Below are 19,794 nucleotides of genomic sequence, written 5' to 3' on the forward strand. Positions count from 1 at the left end.
AAGCCCAATCTTGATAGATTGACGAGATTTATTACTAGAAGAGTTGCTTTTTCAGAATATTTATCATATTTAGATCTACGATGATTTTCGTGGGAGATTCTCGTGTCAAAATTTGTCCTTCGAAAAATCCCGAAAAAGATGAGGTTACTTAAAAATTTGTAAAGACCGTACGGTTGCACCGAGCTCTATGAAATTTCGACATTTATTACTAGAAGAGCTGCTATTCCAGGATGTGTATCACATTTAGATCTGCGATAATTTTTCTGTGATATACGCGCATGTCGAAAGTTGACCTTTGAAAAGTTTCCGAAAAGATGTGGTCAGTAAAATAATCGTCATGACCGGACGGTCGCACCGAACTGGATGAAATTCCGAGAAGCTTTTTGGGAACTTGAGAGAAAATTTTTTTCGACTATCGAAAAATGATTTCATTTCCACCTTCAAATAAGAATAAGTCTCAAAGTAATTTTCTTTCAAACAAATCACTCCTACTAGAATACAAGAGTCCAATCTTCTTGAAAAGTTTCGAGAATATCGAGGAATTTGCTGTTAATTCGGAAAACATATGTAACGCGTAACGCCCCGTGTATATCTTGATACGAAACATTAAAGAGAAAGGTCTACAGTACCTTTCCGACTCCAAATAATTGTGAGATTAATATTCTGAAATTGTTCGCAATATTTTTTAAATACTCTGTATATGTTCTAAGGGTTGAATACTCATGCAATGATTGAACTTTATTTGACCTCGAAATTTCGATATCACAGGTCAAATCTGAATAATTTCTCAATTTATATGGGAGTGAGTAAACGTTTTTGAAAGCCGAAATTCAATTTCCAACAATTATTAATTGTTAATCTGAAATATTGAGAGTCAACCACGATATGTTAAAGCATTGAGTGGAATATATACTCAATGGTGCGAAAGAAACAGGTTTTTCATAATATATGTCACTGGTTCATCAGACTCTACGTGTTTTATATTTCTTGAATGATTTCAATAGGACGATGTTTCTACGAACTACTCAACTCCATACGTCTAGTCTTTTCATATTGTAGGACTGTAGGTGAAGGTAGTCAAAAATGCATTTAAGTGTCGAAAGATTTCTCTGAAATCTGAAGCAAATTCGAAAAGATAGAAATCAAACACGGTTTTCATTCACTTCAAAAATTTGATCTCAAAGTGAAAACGTATTCTAGAAATTTCAAAAGAATCCGGAATTCTGTTTTTTGATTTATAGGAATATGGCAAAGTTGTAATACTACAACTACAAAATGGCGAATGCGATGGTTCACTCCCAACAACGAAAGTGAATCCTCATTTACACAGGCAGTAACGTCCAGGCTTGACGCATCTCGTGATAATCGAGTGACCAATGTGAGCTTTGCCTTACACATTCGAATGGTTTGCTTATTATTTTTTTCTGAATAGAAAATATTTCAGTATAAATTTTTCATTGATTGGATTTAAATGATATGGAAACATTCGAAATCAAGAAATCAATGGTTAGACAAAATCAATATAATTTCAATACAGGATTCACCGAATGAGTGGAACGCTTATTTGTTTAATCGAAAGATCAATGATAATTGGAACAATTGGTCTTTATTCATTTCAATGATGACAATGCAACGTATCGTGCTCTAATACCACCTTATATGCCCTGGCATCAATTTGATTTAAGGTGCCTACAGATTACTCTGACGACGTGACGTAGGATCATCATAATCATAATGCGCATGATTCAAATTGTTCTGGCGGCAAGTGGGACCTGCATTTCGACGCACAAAACCATATGTTATTTTTCAATCATGCGAATTATGACGGGGGCCCACGTCACGTCAGAGTAATATGTAGGCAACTTTAGGAATTAAAATGCTTTTCTGAACAATTTGCTTCCAGACCTGAAGCGCCGCAAGCTCTACCAGTTTATTGGCGAAGTGCTTGTTCATTGTCTTTTTTTTACCTAATATTGAAAAAAGTTGAATTCATCTCGAAATTATATTTATATGATATAAACTCAGTGGAAGAGAAGTTAATGAGGACACTTTAACTGGGTGTACGCAAATGAGGACTTTTGGCAATTATTAAAGTTCATTAATTTCAGGAAATTATGTTTTGGAAATTTTGCTAGTTTTTGTATTTCTTGCAGGCACCGCTACGATAATAAGCTGGTAGGTAAGTTCTTTATATTTAAAAAAAAATAATAGTATGCTTACTAGGGTATTTAAAGGAGAGTATAGAAGATTTTGCAACGTTTCTATACTTTATACTTAATCTCACCTCTCCAAGTTTTGCGGTGTTGTACTCCTCGACTCAATTCCAGCTTTGAACTGAATTCCGTTGCTTTCTTGACTGTCGGTATACTTCGTTTTTTCTATACAAGTACATTCCGTGTGATTCCAAAATGTGAGCTTCTCAATTTTAGACTGGAGTGTGCCGAGTGTTTTTGCCTGAAGAGAAAAAGAATTACGGTTTTATAAATGTCACAGGACCGATGAAGAGTCAGATTTTATAGCGTTGTATTAATTCAAAAAAAAGATTATATTTCAATATCAAAATACATAAATTTCAATACCTTGAAACAATATCATATATACATATATTTGCCCTTAATTCTAACGAATGACTGTAACTCCTCTTCATTATTAATTTCAAAATCAGGTACCCACCACTGTTAACGTTGCATCTGTCTGGAAACTCATAAAATATGAATATGATAGGTGTTGCTGGTATAAATTATAGGGAAAGGAAGCATTAACAGATTTCGAATACATCTTACGTTTTTGCAGGCATGTATTTGCATAATTGAGAAACTTTACATATATGTATATGTGACTTGTGGGGCAACTTGAATATTTACTGAAAACCTAGGTGGTATGGATTGTATAGCCTTCGAAAGAAGTGCAAGATTAATATGCAGTTTACAATAAGATTCAATCTGATCAGATTTATATTAGTAATTATTGAATAATCCTGAATTTCATACTAGCAGGCACCAGATGTAGGGGAAAGGTAAGGGGGCAAAGAGGATCACCTCTGCCGCAGACGTCAGTTTCAGAGAGCGCCAAAATCTAAATAATAATATGATTGAAAAAAAGCATCCGACAACCCAGTTTTTTAAATTATTCATTACTGAACTGAAAAACTAAATTTGATGATCTTCAGGTGGGTAAACTTACACTAACGTCTCTGTTAGTGAAAATTGAAAGTAAAGTACGTAATTCAATCAGTTTAATTATGGATATTCCTCAAATGTTGGCCACATCAAATTCATTACAATATTATTTTATTTTGAAACGCCTAGTTGGTTATCTCAAACACATTCTTAGGGTTCATTCTACAATGCTACAACGATTTGGAGTAATATTCTTCGAAAGATTAATAGATTGAGAGTTGACATGCAAAAAAGAAGTCATAGAATCATTTCGCACTGATGATAGAGATTTTTAGTATTAAAATATTGGTATTCTACTACTACTGGACATGGACTAGAACGACCGTAGATAGAGGAAAGAGAAGATACCGCATTGCGCAGCTACGAAGGAGAGCTCTCTGTGTCCAACATCAACTTGTTTTTGTTTACGTTTAACCCAATCCGAATCTATCTTTTTCGGCATATTTTCCACAAATCACACAATTTCCAGGTATGTCAACACCGAAATTCTTGATACTCAAGTCTTAAAACGCACGAAACACTATTACATCGAACACAAATACGATAATAAACATTCAAATATTGGGGTAAACGTAAACAAACATGGAGTAGATGCATAGTAAATGACAACAAAAACATAGAGATGTTGGACACACTTTTCTTGTTGTTTACGTTATCTTCCCCTTCCTCTATCTACGAGAACGACATCAACAGGTTTATTTACAGCCATTGTGATAGGGAAATATATGTCCAAAGTGATAGCCAACCTTGGTAGAGATTAGGCACTTTAAGAAGAAGATATCTTTGAAGTATTTATTTTTAAATATAAATGGAAGAAAAGACCATTCAATACACACACAAGTAGACCGAATATTCTTAAATTTGTTGTAGAGTGAAACTGCGCCAATATTATCCCAGACGGAAGGAAAATATATTATGAAAATAAGTATATAAATAGTTTGTTCCAGTTTAATTTTCGGAAGCGGAAAGGATCATTAATCGGACTCCGTCCTACTATTTTAACAGATATGGTTGATCTATGAATGTAATGAAAGCTTGGTATTCATCCAACAATTTATTTATGAATAATGGACCCTATACAACCAAATTACTTCTAGCTCTAATTGTTAGCGTCGGGTTACCATTCATGGTATCAAGTTGTTGCTTATATAGTAAACATATAGTAAGCTATTGGATTGATGTAGACGATACTTAATGAAAATCCATATTTAACTTGAAACAGGTTAGGTATTAGATTTTTTTTTATTTTGTGAAAATCATATATTCTGTGTTGAGTTATATCCGACTAGTTGTAGGAAAGTCCGTTAACATTTAATACTCCATTAAAACATGTTAATCCTCCATTTTCCCTTCAAAAATGACAGTTTTAAATTTTGATGGGGCATTAAATCTTAATGGACTTTCCTGCAACTGGACCGACTGGACGATAGTAAGCTATATATTTTTAATTTGTTTTTAAGTTAATCCCACGACGCTACTCTTTGGCTTCAATACATGAGGTATTGTATTGAATATCTAGTTAGTATACGAAAAAGCAGTTCCATGATTTTCATCTTGGTTATTCAATTGCTAATTTGTATTCGTTTCGCTATTTCTTTCTTCTTAACGTTGTTGAGCTTTTTTACTTCTCACTTCTAGGAAGAGGATTTCAAGTTATTATTCCTGCTAATTCGCCCTATTATGCGAAACTTCAATTTTTATGAAGACTACATCGAATTAACACTCTGATTCCCAGTTTCATAAAGTTTGATCGGCGAATCAAGCATTTGATTGACGGTTACCGGTTTTCAATTGGTAATTCCCTTCCTGACTTCCAGCATTCATGTTTCATCAAATAATGATCAATTTTCATCCATTTATTGATTCTAGATTGCAATTTTTCAATTGTTCCATACACAAATTTCAGTGGGGTCCTGAAAAACATCATAAAACAAAAGTATGCCATTTATTCATCAGTGTGGCCAACTGGGAACGGAACTTTTCAGAAAAACGTTATACCTCTCGATTTTTCCTTAAAGAGAAGTATTATCTATCGGTAATTTTCACCCCACCACTTTTAACTCAAAATATTTACAGGACATTTGGATTCGAGACAGATTTTCGAACTCTATGTATGTTATCCATACATTATTACGCCAAATAATACAATAAGTATTCAAATCGCCAATTTTTTCATGAATTATCTACTGAATGAAGTGGCAAACCAAATTTCTACGGAATTTTCCATTAAAATGAATGGTTACTCACGTAAAAATAGAGTTGAACTTCATTCTGCGTCTTTGGTCCACATCGCATATTATGATGCTGACAGCAACCAGTATCCTCAGCACATCTATGCAGAACGGTGCAATGTGGAGTGTAAGATTTTGAAGGATCAGGGTGTTCACTCTGTACTGAAATTACTCTAGGTAGCGGCCTTTTGCAAGTTCCTTCAGAGCTTACCCGCATGTAGTGGACTCTAGCTAAGGTAGCAGACGTTTCTGAAAAAGAAAGTACATATAGTAATACAATGAAATTGCTTACATATATAAGCTATCATAATGTTCCTTTCACTAATTGGTTTATATTTCAAAATGTAATATAACGAAATATTCACCTCTAATTATCTTGGGAATGTAATCATTTTTATGACAAGATGAAAAGAAAAATTAAAAAATCCCACAAATCTAACATATATGTAGTAGTTTTCCATTGTATATAAGTCGGGCAAAATAGGAATCTTGGACTGCTTGCATTATTGAATTTTTTCTCTGATCGAAGGGATCAAAACATTATTGGCCCTTAGGTATCGTTATGAATTATTTATTGCGCTTGCGTGATATTTATTCAGCTTTGTGTTTTTAAGGGTCACGTAATATCGTTATGTCCCAACCATCTGTTTCTGTAGCATATGTTCCGTTGCAGGAATATGAAGTTCTGACCCATACTATTCTACTACTATCTACTCTTTCTTTCCCATTCATAGTGTATTGACTCATGCATGAAAGAGGATTTGTTTAACTTGAATTACCTTCCTACAAATGATGCCGCCAGATGTTAATATGGGTGGCAATTAGGCCAGATTACTATTAGATGTATGTGCAAGCTGCTATTTATTTCGATGATTTTCAACAATGATTATTATTCGTTGGTTCGGATATTGAGGTTTAAGTAAAAGTTATTGATGTCAGCTCCCCCAATAGGTACAAAGAAAACAACCGTGTTACCCCGAGGGAAGTGTGAATTTATTCTCTATTTAGTACATGTCACTTGTAAATTTTCTTGGTTATTATTTTTGAAGCAACAGCAGGTATGATCCACCATAATTTTTGTGCGATTGATAAGAAACATATCAGTAAATAGACCAATTATGAAAAGTTGCAACTAAAGAATTTATTGCTGGAATAGCTTAAGATATATCCCAATCTGAATATCCTAGGTTTCTCCCATCGGCGGAGTTGTGCATAAGGATGGGGAGTATTACACAGACCCTAAATGTCAGTTTCTCGATCATATTTCCTGCAATTCCTGCTGGACTGAACATTTCAAAAAATTGCTGATATAAAAAACATTAAATTTTGCTTCAAATGGAACCAAATACATATAATCTGGACCACAAGTTTTCCTCAAATAAAGTTGATTAATTTTTCAGAATAAATGAAAATATTCGTTTTAACACCTTCTGAAAATATCTTCCTCCCAAAATTAAGACATTGGTTTACTTTTTCATTAAACTAACTACATAACATAACAATAAAATAAAAGAGGAAAATAACCGACTAAAGACATTAAGGAGAGTTGTATATAATAAAAAATCAAATCAAATTAATGTTATGTTGACTGACAGACTGACAGGCCTGTCAGGCCTCAAGGACAAAACCGGTTAGCAAATTTTTGACTTTGAGGTACGTGAGTTTTGATGATGCTAATCGTAATTTAATTTTTTTGAAATGGACATTTATGAGAAATATACATTTGAAATGAACATAACAGTGATATTCTGATAAAGGCAAAAAGTGCGGACATTTCGCGTCACTGGTGAGTCACAGTGAAGGAACTGTGACCTTATAATATGTTGAATAACAAGATCACAAATTACGTAAAATTTGCATCACTACTACATAATTTTGTTTACTGGAGGGTGGCACATCCAATTCGACACAGAATTTAATGCTCAACAGCTTCAATGGAAATCACTTCCATCATAAATAGGAAATTTCACAAGAGGTTCTCGAGAACCCGGTGTTAAAACTAATATTTTCCATTATTCTACTTTTAGTCACTGAGCTGAATTAACTTTCATTTGATGTATCATAATCCATGTATTCACATTTGAAAATATAAAGTAGAGGGGCGCGGGGGTGAGAAATATCCAATTCAATAAAGTATACGATAAATTGCTTTTGAAATTAAAAATCGACGGGTGCCAGGATTTTCCTTGATAATTCTTCGTACAAGAATTATTGACGAGTTCCTTTACTTTTTTGGCACGGTATATGTATAAACTAACTAAACTAGTCTACTACTCTTTTAACTTTAACTGTATGGTAAGAGAGGGAATATTTGAATCGTATATTCATAATTTGTGCTATTGATTGAAGTTTCAAAAGAATATTGTGCTGTTTTCGGGTACAAAACGACCTGAATGTGAAAAACAATTTTCGTGTTTGAATTTTTTGTGGATCAGGTTACAACTTTCGATGATAACTATCTTTTGATGCTATCAAGACAAAAACGAGTTAATATCCGACATTTACCAGAAGTAATGCAGTAATTTGGATGCAACTCCTTCAACCATGCACACGAAACGTAGGTACTGAAAATTCAAGACGCACGATTTTTTGTGCGAATCGAGAACCAGCAGAGATGTTGTTCCGTTATATCTACCTTTGTTTGCGGAAGATGCAGGGTCACTGGTTTATGAGGAATACTGAAATACACACTGGGGATTTATATTAATTTGAGTGCACTATTCATAGGCGGAATGCAAAGCCGTGGAAATAACAAGCAGGTATTGTTAGATTAACACCGTAGCAGGTATGCAAAATAATGAACATCTCATCATGCCCATTAGCTAAAATAACCTGGGACAGATAAAATAGTAATGTTGATATGCAATTTGAAACTAACTACAATGTCTATTAATTCCTTTAAATAAAAGGTGGACCATTAGACTATAAACTTCAACCATTGAGTTGAATACTCAAAGGTTAACACATTACTCTCCATATTTAATTAAGAAGTGTTCCTTGTATTTTCAAGCAATCTTACTAAGATTTTGTTTTTTGTATATGACATTAAATGTCCTGAATGTTAGTATGTTGTTTGTTTTGAAACACCTGTAACCCTTCCTGATATTTTCTATGAGCATGAGCGTCCGAGAAGATGTTGAAATGCTCAGAATATATTTCCATCGAATATAGTCATTTAAAACTTGGATAATTTCTGGCTTTCAAGATATCGCCAAAAAAATTCCATCTACGGCGAAATCGGTCAGTGGGATCACAATTCTTATAGCCCATAAGTAATTTAATAATTACTCCACCGCAGTAACCAGATTCTTTGGACGCAGGTGAAAGGAATTTATAGCATCACAACGTATCCATGTATATTAGTTGGTACTAATGGGACAACTTATTATTATGAACTGCTAAACAATAATTTACTTCGCTAATAACCCAAGTAACGTAACTTGCTAATATTTCGATTTCAGTTTTGTTTATGGAAAAAAATTTTGCTCTTTATAATGGACTTAGATACTGTCAAATAGCAGAAGGAAGACAAGTTTTTTTTTAAATAATTCAGTCTTACATCTCCATAAGTAGATCAGAAGTATACATTGCATTGTTTCTCCAAAATAACTTATAAACATATTTTTTCAAAAGGTACACCCTGTATATGTTTTCAGTTTTTTATATCTATTAAATTATAAATACGACCTTGAAGACCGCATAATTATAACCTTATTTATTCTGAAGGTATGAAGAAATAATTTATGGGAACAGTTTTATTACCAAAATAATTAACAGCAACGAATAACATCAATCTTATTTAATTAGATGTTCTGATTGTCTTCCTTCTTCTATTTGACAGTATCCAAGTCCATTATAAAGATCAAAATTAACAGAAATCGAAATCTCAGCAAGTTACGTTACTTTATGTACAGGGTATCCCAAATTGCTTGATTTTGGCTGTTTCTGGTACTTCTAGACTAGATAGGTGAAAACGTTGAAAGGAGTCCTAGGCTCGATTTTCGTGAAAAGTCCATAACTGAAAACCGCTTCACGATATCTTCATTTGTCTTGAAGATATGATCAAATTTTGATATTTTGTCGATTTCGAAAACGTGCCGTAACTTCTTTATTTTCGACAATATCTGAAAACGGCAAAAACCTTCCAGAGGCACTTTTTCATTGGAAATACGATACCATATTTAACTTTTTTTTGGCCTCATATCATTAAAAAAATAGCTTTAAAAAAAAAAAATATATATATATATATATATATGTCGATATTTTACTTTCTTACTCAAGGCAAAATCACCATTTAAGTAAAATTGTTATATTTGATAGAATTCTATGAAACCATTGACTTCAAAATTGTCCACTCCCAATAAATCTCCATCTCTATGATACGAATTGAAACTACTCTGAACTCTACATAAAAAAGTGACTGTATAATGTAACATTTGTTTTTCGATTTAACTAAGGCTTAACGAGATATAGAGACACAAATATTCAAAGAATCGATAGTTGACTTTTAACTTCTGTCTCGAAAATAATAATAGAAGATAGAAGAGGTTTTTGTTTCCTACCATTTCCCACTAGTTCTGCCCTGTCTTTACTTTCTGTAGGATTTTCATGATTCCCGATTTTATTGTCTAATACTAATAAAGCAGCTAAATTGTAATTATGAATTCCTATCTGCAAGATAGGATGACTGAAACTCCAAGTTCTATATTTTTCCAAGATATTCAGATTTTTTTAATTTTTTCAGTATCACTTCTTTCATCATCTTACCGCTTCCGCTGTTGCTGCCGAATAATTCTTTTTTTCTATTTTCTTCTACTTTCTTTCTCGTACCGTACATCTGCCACTTCATTTCACTTATTTTTGACATTTGCCTATATACAGGTGTAGTAGTCGTGGTTTTTTCCGTTGCTTCTTCTGCTTGCCAGTCTGGAAGATCGGAGAAAACACCATCGTCTTCGTAATCTTCGTATTCTACATCATCATAACCCTGAAAAAATCATTGGTTAGTACAAACGAACAAACGTATTCACTCACGAAAAGGATGGAATTATCGATAACTCACATTATTGAGAACTGAAATATATCATGACATCTCACAAAGTCTGATGGCCATTTTAACCAAGGATATAATCTGAGATTAGACGTAACTGGCGTTATATTAGGGAAACAACTCGCTGATTTATGTCGATTACGCTGATGAGCTTCAGTTAAAATGGAGTGTCTCTGTATTTTATGGTTTCTTTTCCCTACTTACTTCACTTCATGAACAAAGCAGATGTCAATGGTACAAACAGTTTGTTTGAATTTAATCTGAGTTTAAGTTACGCGGAGTTTATCACCGTTTGGTGAAATTGGCCATAAGTTAAATTAGCAGTCAGTAATGTATTGCAACGAAGCGAAATTTAATGTCCTAACACCTACGGCCGAGAACAAATTTTTTTAGCCTTAAGGAAAAGCCGAGAAGGTTCATAATTTCAATTAAAATGTTGCAGCTTGCAGTCATATTTGAAATGGTGTTACTAGATGTCATTTGCATTTAAAATAGTTCATAGTTCATTTGGAAGTCCAAGTAAGCCAGAGTCCCGTTGAATAGTTGAATTTGATTTTACACGATACCAGAAGACTGAGGGGTGGTGTCACAGTAAATGGCGAACAATATATGTTAATTATCGCCAATTGTTCAAACAGAATTGGTTGGAATTGATTTGCAGGCCATGCTTTTCTAACATTATTGCTGGTATAAAACATTGTCAGCCAATTAGCTGGGTCCGCAATCCCCATCGAAATATTGATAGACATGCACCAGAAAAATAGTTTTTTTTTGTGACGATATTTGTGTCGTTTTTGGTTGTTGAGCTACATTGTTGTTGTTGGGTACATTGATGTTGCTGGAAGAATATTCAGAAGTGTTAAAAGCGAAGAGAGAATTCAAGGGAAAAGCGAAATGCACTTCGCAAAAATAATAGCATTCTATTAACAAATATGAATTTTTCAATGCAATCACTGTTACTTTGAGTGATGGTGGTTGCATAGTTTTATTTAGCTAGATCCTAACATTTCTTCATTTTTATCAATGGAGGTTATGTATCTGAATTTCGTTTATTACTTATTCTATTAATATATCTCAAAATATTCCAGACGAATGGAAACAAGGAATCACCATTCCCATACTCAAACCTGATAGAGATCCCTGCCAAACATCAAATTATAGACCCATTAGTCTCACCAGCTGTTTAGGAAAATTGATGGAAAAAATGGTTACAAACCGCCTACAATGGTATCTCGAAAAAAATGATAAATACGTTCCATATCAGGCTGGATTCAGGAAACATAGATCAACAGTGGACCATTTGGTCTTGCTAGAGAACTTTATCCAGGAGACTTTCAGACAACGAAAACACTGTGTTGTGGTATTTTTTGATATAAAGGGTGCTTATGACATGACGTGGAGATATTCTATCCTTGAGAAACTACACAAGATCGGGCTCAGAGGACACTTACCCCTGTTTATTTCTTCTTTTCTGAACAACAGGCAGTTCAGAGTTAAACTTGGGCATACGTTTTCAGCTGTGAAGTGTCTTGAGAATGGAGTAGTACAGGGATCACCCTTAAGTTGCCCCCTTTTCGATGTCGCCATAAATGATATAGCTGAGAATGTGGACAGTTCCGTTATGAAGCTTCTATATGTGGACGATCTAGCAATTGCGTGTTCCGGATACAAAATGGAGGGCATAGCTGAAAAACTCCAGGCAGCAATTGATATTATTGTCGACAACGGACAAAGAATAGGATTTAAGTTCTCAGAGGACAAGACAACTTGTGTTCATTTTTGTAGAAAAACCGGAGATCATCCTGATCCAGCTCTTTTCATGAATGGCAATCCCATTCCATCTAAAGATACAGTAAAATTCCTGGGACTAACATTTGACAGGAAATTAAATTGGAAATCACACATTGAGCAATTGAAGAAGAGATGCCGCAGATCTCTCGACATTATAAAAGTACTCTCACACACCAAATGGGGTGCTGAACCTAAGAAACTCCTGATATTATACAAAGTGTTAGTGATGAGTCGCTTGGACTACGGAAGTATAGTTTATTCCTCCGCAAGAAAAACTGTTCTCTCTAAACTGGACAGCGTTCATAATATGGGCATAAGATTGTGTATTGGTGCGTTCAAAACAAGCCCCATTCAAAGTCTATACTGTGAATCAGGGATTATGCCATTACATCTACGGAGGAAACAGTTGCTCTGCTCTTATATGATTCGCCTGAAAGGCTACAAAACACATATCAACAATAATTATCTCTTCGAAAAAACAGCTAAGTTTCAGACAAGACCGACTATTACCAGACCCGCTGGCATAAGATTTGGAGAGTACCTAGAAAATATTAACCTTAATATCCCTGAAATATTTTATTACAGTTTTAACGAAATACCACCATGGAAAATTCCTGAAATGAGAACACACACTCAATTGCTTGCTCTGGAAAAGGAGAATACGCCACACGAAGTTTACCAGAAAGAGTTCCTCAATATTTTGGACAAAATTTCCCCTAATTGTGTAATATACACAGACGGCTCCAAAACCAAAAATGGGGTGGGAACTGCCATAACAATAGGAGAGGACTCACACTCTTGGTCTCTCCCTCAAGAGTCTTCTGCTTACTTTGCTGAGCAGTATGCCATTTGGCAAGCTTTACTTTTCTGTGGGCCTGTTCCGATATTGCTGCTAGTACTGGCCCGCAATCGAATAACAATAGAACTCGAACGACTGGGCCAATAGGCATCGTTTCTGAAATACTGACAGTACTGTTCAGGAATATCGGAACAGACGGTGTTTATGGTATAAAAAAGAAAAACCTATCATAGTGACAGACTCTTTGAGTGTTTTAACATCCCTGAGAGATATTTACACAAGCGACCCTATCACCCAGAAGATACAATCCGTGTCTGCAGAACTGCGAATGAAAAATTGTGAAGTAGAATTAATCTGGGTACCAAGCCACGTCGGAATAAAAGGTAACGAGGTAGTTGATCGAGCAGCCAAAACCGCTGCTGCCTTAAATGAGAAAGATGTGAAGACTATAAAGATCACTGACTTGATTAACTTAGTAAAGCAGTGCATTTCTTCCGAATGGCAGAGAGCATGGAGCAGTTGCAACGCAAAGCTAAAGCCTTTTAAGAAAGATGTTCGGACACCTTATATATCTGTTACATTGCCTAGACTTGATATGATAAGAATACATCGCTTGCGTATAGTTCATACAGCCCTTACTCACCTGTACATTTTTAAAAAGGAAGAAAGACCAAAGTGTGAATTATGCAACATAGACCTTAGCACCTTCCATATTTTATATGAGTGTCCTAAATACACGAGTGAACGTTCACAGCACAACATAACAGATGAGCCTAATTTACATGAAGAAGAAAGTATTCGGAACACTATTGAATTTCTGAAGACCATTCGTGTATACCACAAACTATGAAAATCATAGACGTCTTGTAATTTTCTTGCTGGTCTATTTGATTGTTCTCTTTTGACTGTTTGTTCGTCTCTTCACTTATTCTTGCATTCGTCACAAATTGTCCATATACATTTATTTTTGTCTTTATTTTGTAAAGTAAATCTCAGGCTAATGACCATAGCAGTCGATGCCTATATAAAAAAAAAAAAAAAAAAAAAAATATCTCAAAATAAGGAACCCATCAATATAATCGATCAGAATGAGGATAAAGCACTGGAATAAAATAAGGAGCTTTTGTGCCTTTGTTTAAGCCTCTTGGATCCCAGCAAAAAATTATCATCCATTATTTTAAGCAATAAATATCTGATCAAATAGAAAACTAGTTTTGGTTCTTAAATTAAGTTTCGCAGATTCTTGCATTAACTGAGGAATAAACTAAATAAACCGAAGTTATTTCTTATACATCGCTACAAGGAGGAGAAATTAATGAAAGACACATTATCAGGAACAGTATTCATTTTTCCTTCAAAAAATCATCTCACAATGGAATAACAAAGTCATCACATTAAAGAATGGGCCATTAAGTTTTCTAAATCTTATACAGGGTGTCTGTAAACAAATGCGAAGGACTTAGGCGGGAGATGATTCCTCGATAGAAAAAAGCAGGGGTAGTTCCTATAAATTTTTTTCCAAATCGACCTCCCTTCCAAGATAAAGCCTTTGGAAGGCGATGACGAGTTGACAGTTTTTAATTTTTTTTACGGGTTCTAAAAAACAATGAGTCATAAAACTATACATAATATGAAGCACCAATTAGATGTTACTCACACAATTTTTGGGGTTGAAAATAACAACCCCTTATAATTTTCCATCAAAAATTGTTTTCGTGGGATAGATTTTCGAAAAATATAATTCTCTTATGGTTTTCCATTCAAATCTGGAGAAAAAAGTCTGTTTCAAAATTTCGATACCATAGATACTTTTCTCGAAATAAATAAAAACTTACAAGTACTATACGAAGGTTTATGTGGCATTCTATGGAACACTTAAACACGATGAAATGGAAGGAACAGTGATCAGAACTGCTTGTAAGTTTTTATTTATTTCGAGAAAAATATCGACTGTATCGAAATTTTGCAAGAGACTTTTTTCTCCAGAATTGAAGGGGAAACCATAAGAGAATTTTATTTTTCGAAAATCTATCCCACGAAACCAATTTTTGAAGGAAAACCATAAGGGGTTGTTATTTTGAACCCCTAATAATAAAGTTATGAGATCTGAAAAAATTGTGTGTGTAACATCTACTTAGTGATTCATATTTTGTATAGTTTTATGACTCAGTGTTTTTTAGAACCCGTAAAAAAATTTAAGACTGTCAACTCGTCATCGCCTTCCAAAGGCTGTATCTTGGAAGGGAGGTCGATTTCGAAAAACAATTATAGGAACTACCCCTTCTTATTTTCATCAAGGAATCATCTCCCTAAGTCCTTCGCATTTGTTTACAGACACCCTGTAATTTCGCGATTTCCTACAGCCATCTAAGTATATAATACGCAAGTAGACAAAGGAATTCCAAATATGTATATTCATAATACCTAATTAATGACGTCCAAATTAACACATAGGATTACAGAGTTGGTATACATATACTCTATTTTGCTGGAGGGCATAAATCTTCGGATCAGGGTTACATCATCTGACATAATTAATTAGTTAATAACGGAAGAGAAAAGATGATTCTAGAGTACATTTAAATATAAGCCATTGCACTCACGCCTGCAGCTGAGCTTCTATTTCGAGATCACTTTCTCATTGCTATAGAATTCCATAATTCGGAGGACAGAATCAAATTTCAAATACGAATTGAACAGATCTGGCCAGACCAGAACTGTTTATATGTAACATGATATTGTGCGCGTTTCTACGAGGAAGCATTTCTGTTTATGGTCAAATTGAAAGAAAAACGTCCAACTTGAACACTTTGGAAATGACATTGTTGCGAACAAGTTTTCAATTCAATCCTGATTAACTATGCAAGTTTACAGGAGGGTTTCACAAAACTGATAACCATATCACAATTCCATAACCTGTTATTATAATAAAATCGCTCAGATCTTGAATTTTATTGGAAACTATGCACGACATAAATACAAGGTGTCTATAAACGAATGCGAAGGAGTTAGGGACATGATTCCTCGATGAAAATAAGCAGGGGTAGTTTCTATGAATTTTTTTCGAAATCGATCTCCCTTCCAAGAGTCAGCCTTTGGAAGGCGATGAGGAGCTGACTGTTTTTAATTTTTTTTACAGGTTCCAAGAAACCCTGAGTCATAAAACTATACATAGCATGAAGCTCTAAGTAGATGTTCCATCTATGGTATGCATTGAGGAAATTATGACACAAAGTTGAAGGATGTGATCAAAAAAATGAAAAAAATATAAGTTTTTATCACTACACGTATTTCACTATCACAATAGCTTTTTCAGATGGGTGAAGATATTTAATACAAACGTTCAAGTGGACCCTGTAAAAAATAAAGATTGGCCTTGAATCATATCAATACGTTAAGTTCAAATTTGGAAAGAGGAGATCGTAGAGTTAATGTAAAAAAATCCACCTCCGCTGTGTTCTCTTCCGAGTCAATTTTGGGTCTCAAAAAAACCTATTTTCCGGACTGCTTCCTACAAATTTGAAACGTGTGCCATCATATATCATCACTTCAACATGTCCATTATATTTTCGTTTCTTTCTGGAACATCTGGAGTTGGATGTAACCCAATTTCTCGAGGAGATCTACTGGGAAGACTTCGACTTCCTATAAAAAAGCAATAAATTCAGGAATGAAAGCTATTACAATCCACTTTGTGGAATAGCTTTTATCTATCTCCAAACGCTGGCAAGAATAATTTCAGTTTATTACACATCCTCTAATTCCATGCCTGAGAAATGAGATTTGGATACACTCTATTTCAGGATAATTATTACATCTCTTATTTCAGATTGTTCTGGTACTGGTGTTTCGAAAAGATTAATAGATTGTTACATAATATTTCACCAATAGGATTCCGTGAAAAAAAGATTTCTGATATTTGTGTGTTAGAATTATATGAACGAAGAGTAATGAAGAAGCAAGAGATCTTATATTGCTTCTAATATGTATATCTGAATCCAACGTTTTGGATTTGAGATTTTTTTTGATTTAAGACATTATCTTTGATGATGTTTTCAAAGTGTTGTCTTTGAGTATGGGGGTTAATACTCAATGGTGTTACAGAAAAGATCTCGCAGGATAGTAACTGAAGTGTTATCTGAAATAAAAATCACAATTACGAAAAGGAATGAACTTGTAATGAAACTTTCTTTGATATTTCATCAATTACTATCCTACGAAAAAGGCATGTTTTCGATGACACTTCAAAGACTTCAATCATTCCTACAGTAATTTGTCGTTGACCTCAAAATATCATAAAAAAATGAAAATTGGTTTTCAATAAATTCAACCATTTCATTTGAATGAAAAAAAAAATGATGAACTCAAGATAAAAAGGCTTTTCTAATGAGGGATCACTGAAACCATCTTTCCCATTCAAAATTGGGGGGTTGTAGTTTGAAAACTAAGGTTTGAAAAGATATGGTTGTGAATTTGATCTTAAAAGTTGTCCCCTCGATTCAAATTTCGAAGTGTTCGAGCATTTCCTCGAAACAAGTTCATTTCGCCTGATATCCTGCCTGTTTATTTAAAAAGCCCAGCCTGTATATGACAAGTTACGTACTTTAAATGAAAAATTGGTCTGTTCGAGCATTTCTCTATAAAGTAAATATCAAAGATATTAATTTTGTACATTACAACTTTTTTCTTACTCTGTATAATCTGTATTGAAAGAAATGTAAATGATAATGGAAATTTCAGACATATGTCATCACATAACAGATTTTTTGTATAATAATTTTCCACATATTTTATAACTGAACATGTTAGGAAAACACCGCCCACTATTCCCAACATTTTACATAACAAGATCATAATATTCACAGTAAACTAGCCAACAGAAGAATCAAGAATCACGCGAACGATCTTTTGTTTTGGAATTCACTGCTTTTTTATGCAACTTCCTATGATACAGGGGTTCAATTAGAAGGTTCAAACAACTTGAATCTTCTTACGAGTAGATAAGATACTCATTGTCAACTAGGACCAAGTTGTCTTATTTTATTACCGTAATACAGTAGGGTTATTTACTTCGCTCTCAGTTGAGCGTTTCTAAGTAAGTATGATTGCATCTATTTAAATTCCAGCAAACCTTTTTTTAAGAGTAGACGTATGGAATAGAGGTTAATTTTAAATATCTGACACTATAAATATCAATCACAGTAGAAAGCGCACTGCCCTCGGTGGATATCATATATTAGCTTAATCGAGAGACGTCTATTGCATATTTTGCTGACGAGATTGTTATTGAAATATTGAAGTAGATGGAAATTCAACTTATCCGGCTATTTCAAATAATGATTTTTGAAGGATGGAATATTTTAGAATGTAATGAACGAATCTATACATTTATCACATTATCATAGCCTAGTTTCAACATTTTCAAAATGAGAGGAAGGAATAAAACACAATGAATAAGTGGTGAGTTATTTCTATAAAGGAAGAATTTTTTGTTAGTAATTCATCATATTCTCGGCATTTTATATCAGTTACTTTGGCCACACAGAATAATGTGAAATTCTGACTTTAATATAATTTATTTCGAGAAATTGCCTTTGTCAGAGTTAAATAATTTATTACTTCAGAGCGCCCAATGCTAATAAGTTGCAACACCCTGTATTATGTAAATGAAACTTCGCAGGGTATTGCCACCCTCCACTATCAGAGCCATCAGGGGCTCTGTTATAACAATATATTATTTAACTTTGATGTGAAAAAAGTCTTCTCGAAAATGGCTAAATATCATGGCCTTTTTTTGCTTTCTTATATTCAATAATTGTACTTCACAGGTCTCAAGAAAATTTATAGCTGCGAAAACTTTCATCTTCAACTAAACTGGTAGTAATTCTTGTCTGCTATCTATCTTCGAAACCAAGAAACGATCAATCTCATCTTTGGAAGGCATCATCTATTTATCAAAGGTCAAACCCTACCCAAGAACATCAATAAAACTCAATGAAAGTGAATAGAGAAGATGACGTAATGAAAATCCATGTAAATGCAAAGTGCATATTCATTTCAACTTCTGCAGTTGCATGTGGGCTTCTCACAATAATAATTATTATGCCTACTCATAAGTATATTGATTTATGGGATTCTCTTTCGAGACACTTGATAAATATTTGATAATTAATCAATGTTACTTCGCGATAAATTGGTAGTCATGAATTTGTAGGAATGCAATTGTGAATTTATGAGGTTTTGCAATGGGAATTCCCAGATAATCTTCGTTGCAGTCATCAACTGGTTCAGAATTAGAAAAATTAGTCACAACCGATTTGATTATTCCCTTAATGAAGCTGTAAAGAAATTCTGGCCTTGAACTTAATATTGTCTGTTGATAATCATTACCTGATACATTATTTCCTCATCTGGCAGCTAAAAGAAATCAGCGTTATTCAGCATTTGCTAATAAAAAATGAGTCTGCATAAAATAATTATGCAGATATACTAACAAGATCACATAAGAAACAAGCAGTGAGTTGTTTATTAGGGGAAAGAAACCTTTTTATCCAAATTGAAAATACCTATGTAAGATCAGACTAAAGAAAACAGTAATGAATGACCTAGAGATGTTAAATTTGCCGTATAGGTATCTGCATATGTGACAATTACTTTTTTTTATATAGCAGAGGAAATCGATTTATGACGAACTTTCAGAGTTATTAAGGAAAATTTAGAAATAAGGGAGACACCAATGTCGAA

General features: G+C 33.9%; 1 protein-coding gene across 2 annotated transcripts in view; it reads right to left on the reverse strand.

Moving 5' to 3' along the window:
* The window catches only part of LOC123309974, an 86,637-nt gene that overhangs the window by 1,670 nt on the left and 65,173 nt on the right, over window positions 1-19,794 (reverse strand). For both annotated transcript variants that reach the window (XM_044893295.1, XM_044893294.1), the window contains exons 3-5: window positions 10,178-10,397; window positions 5,427-5,659; window positions 2,285-2,454 (exon numbers count right to left, since the gene is read on the reverse strand). In XM_044893295.1, coding sequence (XP_044749230.1) covers window positions 2,285-2,454; window positions 5,427-5,659; window positions 10,178-10,397 — 623 coding nt within the window. The remainder of the gene's footprint in view (window positions 1-2,284; window positions 2,455-5,426; window positions 5,660-10,177; window positions 10,398-19,794) is intronic.

This window comes from Coccinella septempunctata, chromosome 3 (genome assembly GCF_907165205.1).
Source record: "Coccinella septempunctata chromosome 3, icCocSept1.1, whole genome shotgun sequence".
Lineage (NCBI taxonomy): Eukaryota > Metazoa > Arthropoda > Insecta > Coleoptera > Coccinellidae > Coccinella > Coccinella septempunctata.